Source organism: Procambarus clarkii, chromosome 39 (genome assembly GCF_040958095.1).
Source record: "Procambarus clarkii isolate CNS0578487 chromosome 39, FALCON_Pclarkii_2.0, whole genome shotgun sequence".
Taxonomy (NCBI): domain Eukaryota; kingdom Metazoa; phylum Arthropoda; class Malacostraca; order Decapoda; family Cambaridae; genus Procambarus; species Procambarus clarkii.
The window spans coordinates 15,215,391-15,223,297 of NC_091188.1; the positions used below are offsets into that span (position 1 = coordinate 15,215,391).

A 7,907-nucleotide genomic window follows, 5' to 3' on the forward strand; every position below is an offset into this window, starting at 1 on the left:
TGATTTACCGAATGAATGTTGTGTAATACTGCAAAAGTCTAGCTGTAGATATTAACCTAATACAAGAATATGCCGTACACACAACAACAACAGCAGCAGCAAAATTGGCAAGTGTGTAGTTATCCTTTTACACCCTCCCCCCCCCCTCAACCTCCGGACACACACACACACACACACGCTGCAACCCGTCCTCGACTCAAGTCCATTACATTCAGCGGTCAACCCCACAGACGCATTCATAAATTTTAACATGCTGTTCATTCAAAACGGGAATTTTCGCAAGTATAAATTAATATTATAATATATTAGCATATTGTGTATATATAGGCATAGGATAGGTTAGGTTAGGTGTTTAGGTTCTGTTGGCGATTATTTGTATTTGTAGTACGTGGGTGAAGCATTTATAGCGTTGTGGTTCGAACAAAATTCGTCAGTGAAACACTTGTTCCGGATATGTTCGAACGTCAGCAGTTGTGAGTCGTGTGTAAACCGCTTTTCATTCATAAACAGGGGGTTTGGCGGGTGCATGGAATCACTTTTGGATCTTTGTTTGGAGGACGGGCTGCACACACACACACACACACACAAACGAGACTTTGACTTTTAGTAAACGAGAGAAGTATGTTCCGTTCACCTGGGCTCTAGGAGACTCGAACCGTAGACTCCAGGTATGTGAGATCGAAGCTCTATCGACCGAGCTAGAGAAGTATGGTTGTAAAGAGGGTAACTTGTGGTTACCGTATTATAGCCTTCAAGAACGAAATCAATTGGAATTGTTAAAAAAGAATTGCAACCAGAAGTTCTACTGCCCTTAATTGGACCCTGCAGCCTCTCCGAGACACAAACCAGGATTTTTACGCAATTCCCCCCATGCACTCGAGCTGTCAACATCACGCTATTGTGATTTCTGTGGGTATGGGCGAAGAGGTAGAACGGCCTGTTGACAGAGCTCGAGTGCATGGGGGGAATTGAGTGAAATCCTGGTTTGTGTCTCGGAGAGGCTGCAGGGTCCATGTAAGGGCAGTAGAACTTCTAGTTGCAATTCTTTTTTTAACTATGTCGTAGCGCAGTCGATTCATGCAGCGTCTGGGATGTTCATGGAGGGGCATGAAGCACTCCGCCAGGGGCATGAAGCACTCCAACAGGGGCATGAAGCACTCCGCCAGGGGCATGAAGCACTCCGCCAGGGGCATGAAGCACTAAAACAGGGGCATGAAGCACTCCACCAGCGGCATGAAGCACTCCGCCAGGGGCATGAAGCACTCTGCCAGGGGTGTGATGCACTCCGCCAGGGGCCCGAAGCACTCCATCAGGGGCATGAAGCGCTCTACCAGGGGCATGAAGCACTCCACCAGGGGCATGAAGCACTCCGCCAGGGGCATGAAGCACTCTACCAGGGGCATGAAGCACTCCACCTGGGGCCCGAAGCACTCCACCAGGGGCATGAAGCACTCCACCAGGGGCATGAAGCACTCCACCAGGGGCATGAAGCACTCCACCAGGGAGAGGAAGCACTCCATCAGGGTCATGAAGCACTCCACCAGGGGCACGAAGCACTCCACCAGGGACAAGAAGCACTCCACCAGGGACAGGAAACACTCCATCAGGGGCATGAAGCTCTCCGTCAGGGGCATGAAGCATTCCGCCAGGGGAACGAAGCATTCCACCAGGGGCATGAAGCACTCCACCAGGGGCATGATGCACTCCACCAGGGGCATGATGCACTCCACCAGGGGCATGAAGCACTCTGCCAGGGGCATTATGCACTCCGCCAGGGGCCCGAAGCACTCCATCAGGAGCATGAAGCACTCTACCAGGGGCATGAAGCACTCCACCAGCGGCATGAAGCACTCCGCCAGGGGCATGAAGCACTCTGCCAGGGGCGTGATGCACTCCGCCAGGGGCCCGAAGCACTCCATCAGGGGCATGAAGCGCTCTACCAGGGGCATGAAGCACTCCACCAGGGGCATGAAGCACTCCACCAGGGGCATGAAGCACTCCGCCAGGGGCATGAAGCACTCTACCAGGGGCATGAAGCACTCCACCTGGGGCCCGAAGCACTCCACCAGGGGCATGAAGCACTCCACCAGGGGCATGAAGCACTCCACCAGGGGCATGAAGCACTCCACCAGGGAGAGGAAGCACTCCATCAGGGTCATGAAGCACTCCACCAGGGGCACGAAGCACTCCACCAGGGACAAGAAGCACTCCACCAGGGACAGGAAACACTCCATCAGGGGCATGAAGCACTCCGCCAGGGGCATGAAGCATTCCGCCAGGGGAACGAAGCATTCCACCAGGGGCATGAAGCACTCCACCAGGGGCATGATGCACTCCACCAGGGGCATGATGCACTCCACCAGGGGCATGAAGCACTCTGCCAGGGGCATGATGCACTCCGCCAGGGGCCCGAAGCACTCCATCAGGGGCATGAAGCACTCTACCAGGGGCATGAAGCACTCCACCAGGGGCATGAAGCACTCCGCCAGGGGCATGAAGCACTCTACCAGGGGCATGAAGCACTCCACCAGGGGCCCGAAGCACTCCACCAGGGGCATGAAGCACTCTACCAGGGGCATGAAACACTCCACCAGGGGCATGAAGCACTCCACCAGGGGCATGAAGCACTCCACCAGGGAGAGGAAGCACTCCATCAGGGGCATGAAGCACTCCACCAGGGGCACGAAGCACTCCACCAGGGACAAGAAGCACTCCACCAGGGACAGGAAACACTCCATCAGGGGCATGAAGCATTCCGCCAGGGAAACGAAGCATTCCACCAGGGGCATGAAGCACTCCGCCAGAGGAACGAAGCTCTCCACCAGAGGAACGAAGCACTCTGCCAGGGGGGCATGAAGCACTCTGCCAGGGGGCATGAAGCACTCTGCCAGGGGCATGAAGCACTCTGGCAGGGGCATGAAGCACTCTGGCAGGGGCATGAAGCACTCTGCCAGGGGCATGAAGCACTCTGGTAGGGGCATGAAGCACTCAGCCGGGGGCATGACTATGGGATGAAGTTATTAGCTAAGGAGAAGCTAAGTATTGTATTATTATTCCCAGATTGACAAAGCTTAAATGAAACAATAATCGTCAGTGAGAGTAAGGCAGCGTTTCGTCTGCTGTGTAGTGATGATAATGTATACCACACTACTGCAGTATGAGCAGCAGCGGCAGCAGCGGCAGCAGCAGCAGCAGCAGCGGCGGCAGCAGCAGCAGCAGCAGCGGCAGCAGCGGCAGCGGCAGCAGCGGCAGCAGCAGCAGGGGGCAGCAGCAGCAGCAGCAGCAGCAGCAGCAGCAGGGGGCAGCATACTGGCGGGACACTAACGGTGGCCCACCAATATGGTCCGGTAGGTCCCATGGCCTCTAACCATACTGTTGTTAGTAACCAGATCATATACCTACCAGTACACATTATTGGTATGTCTGGGGAATTTATATGTTTTATGTGCATTATGTGTTACTGGAGAATACCAGTGGGCACTTACTATATGCCTATAATGTAGGAGATAATGTCTGTGTGTCTGGTCAAAGATGGAGGCCAGACGCTTAGGGCTAACCGCACCCAAATTGTGAGACGGAAGGGTCTGAGGTACAGCATAAACATAAGCTTGCCAGGGTCGCCATAATTGAAAAGAAAATAACGTGGTTGGATCTCATCCAGACCCCCACCACTATTTTTGGGCACTGCCCACCAGTTACAAAGCTAAATATTATAAACATTAAAAAATAAAACTTTTTTTTTCTTATAGTAATATACACCATTACTCACTGATCTCAGGAAAAATAACAACAATTCCCTGCAATCCACAATTTGCCCGTAGTCCCATAAAATAGACGATCCTATCACAGGTTCAAAGGTTTCTAATGCCACGAGTCTTTCTCAGAGTAAAGCGGCAACCATTCTTCTTATGTGTTATTCTCTCACCGAAGACCACAGACGAATTAGACAATTATGTTTTGTATTAGTGATATAAAGAGAGAAAGAGAAAGAGAGAGAGAGAGAGAGAGAGAGAGAGAGAGAGAGAGAGAGAGAGAGAGAGAGAGAGAGAGAGAGAGAGAGAGAGAGAGAGAGATGGATGCTAGGACAGATACATGGGGACAAATATGGAAAGATATATGGAGAAATGGATGGATAGATGGATGGATAGATGGATGTATACACGAATAGATAGATGGAATGATAGAGGGAGAGATTGATGAATAGATAGCTCAGTACAGGTATAGATATATGAATGATTAGGCTGATAGACAGATGGATACAAAGATTAATAGATAGATGGGCTACAGAGCCAGATAGCTTTGTAGCACATCTGCCGTCTCCTATCCCCCTGACACTGCCGTCTCCTATCCCCCTGACACTGCCGTCTCCTATCCCCCTGACACTGCCGTCTCCTATCCCCCTGACACTGCCGTCTCCTATCCCCCTGACACTGCCGTCTCCTCTCCCCCTGACACTGCCGTCTCCTCTCCCCTGACACTGCCGTCTCCTCCCCCCTGACACTGCCTCAGGGATGACAACAGTGATAGTGACACAGAAACATTAACTGAACAAGGAAGTCGACCTGCATCAGAATATTTTAAAATGATTCATGACCTTAATGAACGCGCTCAAGCCAAGTACGAGAATGAAAAGGATAATATTCTGCGTGACAGTAATTATGCCATACGACTTGCAGAGAGCATTCACTCGCGGACCATCCCGAGTTCCTCAGTGATCAAGAATCTAATGATGTCACCAGATGTTCCTGACGACACCAAACGCCAGGTTGGTGTGGCTCTTTACGTAGTACAGTCACTTATTGACGCATTGTGTAAGTGGGACAAGGACAACAATGGGACCACCAGTCCCAGGGAGGAACAACACCAAGACGATGGCTGCTGTTGACACAAGGACCATTAGGTTTCTCAGTTGGAACATTCGTAGCATCAACAAAAGAATGAATGACCTAATTGCATATGTTACCTGTAACAACATAGATATAATTGCTTTACAGGAGCCCTACACGTCCAATATGATAAACAAAACCCCACCAAAGATCAGAGGGTATGCATCCTATAATAACAGTAACGCCACAGGCCTATTAACTTACGTCAGAAGTGATTTACCGCACATTCTTGTGAGCACGTCACACAATGTACACACACAGTACCATAACTTTCATGTACAAACTACAGCAGGCCACTTTTCATTCCTCAACGTATATGCCAGAAGCCAGAAACTCAATGTAACATTGTTCCCAGATCTAGACAATCATGGGACAATATACATGGGAGATTTTAATGCTAGACATATTACGCTGGGAGACAGTACTAACAACGATAATGGATGCAAATTTATCAAATATGTTTATGACAACAGATTAACCGTGTATACTACGGATACCCAAACTCATTTATTGGGAGGCAGACTTGATTATGTAATGGGTAGAAACCTTGTGCAAGATAGGATGGAATGTTCGTTGGTAAATCACTTAGTTAGTGATCACTATGCAGTTTCTGCTTCCTATGAGGTACAGTGTGATGTACCTAATAGACATCAGAGACGGAAAATGAATATTCCATATGGCTTGCATGACCACTTTATTAATTGTATATCAAAATAGTATCAAGATTACACAATAACGAATGTACAAGCCTTCTCCAGAGATCTCGTTGATACGATTACTACCTACTACGACACATGCGTGTGTTGGGGAACAGGTCGTAAGCCTAGCAGAAGTGGGCAACACCTGCCACCACCCAAGTGGGTCCTTGACCCCGTATTTGTTAAAGAACATGAACGAGTAAAGCAACTTGGAGATACGTACAAACGAACCAAAGCACAAGGTGACCTGCATGCATTTCTAGTTGCAAATAGAGAGGTGAGAGACATGAGCAACGTCATACGTAATAAACATTGGGAAGAGTTCCTACAAAGTATAAATGAGCAAACAACACTTGTTGAAGTTTGGGAAAAGATACGAAAAATCTCTAGAAGCAGCCCAACCAAACCGCTGCACCACAGCCCACTAGAACAAGCAAACATCCTCCTTGATCAATGGGCAATAACATCGAGCTACGACTCACTCCCAATTAACATACAGCACAAACTTGATGACACACGCCCCAACAGACAACGAACCATCAATCTTGCCTGTACAGCTATCGACGTGTCGGACCTTAATGATGTAACTGAATGGGAATTAAATCATGTACTAAAGATGGGAAAATCAACTGCTCCTGGAGAGGATGGTATTACTTACAGTCTACTGAGATTAGTCTCACACGTACCAGGTAATCCACTATTAGTGTTGTACAGAATGAGTTTACGTGAAGGAGTATTACCTGATGCTTGGACAAAGAGTGTCATTGTTCCCATCCCCAAACCACACTCAGATAATTATAGACCCATATCTTTAACATCGTGTGTTTGTAAAGTGCTTGAACGTATTGTTCTTAACCGACTCATGTATCGTATACAGGGGCACCTGTCACCCCAACTGTTTGGATTTATGCCTGGGCTCAGTACACAACACTGTTTTGCTGAGTACTTCGCACATATTGAAGCTTCCCCCCAAACAGTCTTCATCGACCTAGCAGCAGCTTTTGATACAGCAAACAGAGAAATCATACTGGAACAGCTTGCCGAGCTGGGAATACAAGGAAAATTACTGAAATGGATAAAGGGCTATTTGTCTAATCGAACAGCATATGTTTTGTTTAATGGTGTTAAAAGCACAGAGAGCAAACACTTTGAACTGGGAACTCCACAAGGAGGTGTCCTCAGTCCCTTATTGTTCAACGTTCTGATGCATAAACTTATTAAAGATCTTCCAACTAATAATGAAGACACTGTCATTTGTTATGCTGATGATATATGTTTACAGGCTGCCACCGAGCCTAGAATGCAAGTTCTGCTCGACGCTTTTGCTACTAGAGCTGAGGAATGTGGCCTCCTTATCTCTGTACAGAAAACTCGTGCCCTCATTCCATGTGGTATTCCACCACCCAATTATCATATAGATGGGCGAGCACTTGAGAACTGCGAGTCTTACAGATACCTTGGTGTCCCCATTAACGACCATGGGTACCTTTCTTCTCTCAAGAGGAGACTTTGGGAGAGATTAAAACCCTTGCGGGTCCTTGTTGGTGTCAATCATGGGCTTAACGTGAGACTTGCTAGAATGTTTTATGTATCATTTATACGCTCTGTGATTGACTACAATGCTCTACATCTCACACTGTATACTGACAAAGAGCTGAAATCTCTTGAAACCTTGCAAAATGAAGCTATGCGTCTCATCCTTGGGGCTCCAAAGTCCACGAGAATAGTTAACATGAGAGCAGAGTTAAAATTACCTACCATAAGTGAGAGAATCTTGTCTATTAGCACAGTTTTCGGCGTGAAGGCATTGAGTAGATCTAGACAACACATGAAGTTTCAAGCTAAACTTTCTAATATGCTACACTCACCTGAGGTCTATAGAAGAAGAACGAAATCTGATTATGTATATTGGTTCTACAAGGTAGCCAACTCCATCAAAATATTAAATATGTACCCAACTCGACTAATGATTAATCAGCCAATTACTCCATGGGATAACTGGGATCTATCAGTTGATTTTGTAAATGCGCCCAAGAAAGATAGTGTGCACACTACATTGTTAAAACAGTTAACACTGAAAAGCATCACTAAAAGTACTCAGAGTATGGGTAACGATGTTTATCAGTGCTATACCGACGGCTCTGTAGAAGAAGGTGGACGATGTACCGGATGTGCATGTAACATATTTGAACAATCTTCTCTCGTACATACAGCAATGAAGCGCGTCAATGACTGGGCAAGTACAACTCAAACCGAACTTGCAGGCATATACCTTGCCACTGAATTTTTAAAAGACAAAGGCAGTGGACTTATATACTGTGAC

At 47.6% G+C, this 7,907-nt stretch overlaps 2 protein-coding genes across 2 annotated transcripts in view; one reads left to right on the top strand and one right to left on the bottom strand.

The window, feature by feature from the left end:
- Positions 1-1,199: 1,199 nt before the first annotated feature.
- LOC138372547 (uncharacterized) lies at positions 1,200-3,002 on the bottom strand. Its single transcript, XM_069338023.1, has one exon. It carries the CDS (start codon positions 3,000-3,002, stop codon positions 1,200-1,202), a length of 1,803 nt encoding a protein of 600 aa, XP_069194124.1.
- Positions 3,003-3,157: 155 nt separating this feature from the next.
- Positions 3,158-7,907, top strand: part of LOC138372548 (mediator of RNA polymerase II transcription subunit 15-like) — a 22,162-nt gene continuing 17,412 nt past the window's right edge. Inside the window, exon 1 of the mRNA XM_069338024.1 lies at positions 3,158-3,347. Within this exon, the coding sequence (XP_069194125.1) occupies positions 3,158-3,347 (190 nt within the window). The remainder of the gene's footprint in view (positions 3,348-7,907) is intronic.

Bases quoted from the DNA above. Each gene is read 5' to 3' on its own strand.
- LOC138372547 (XM_069338023.1), bottom strand. From the start codon at position 3,002: ATGCCCCCGGCTGAGTGCTTCATGCCCCTACCAGAGTGCTTCATGCCC.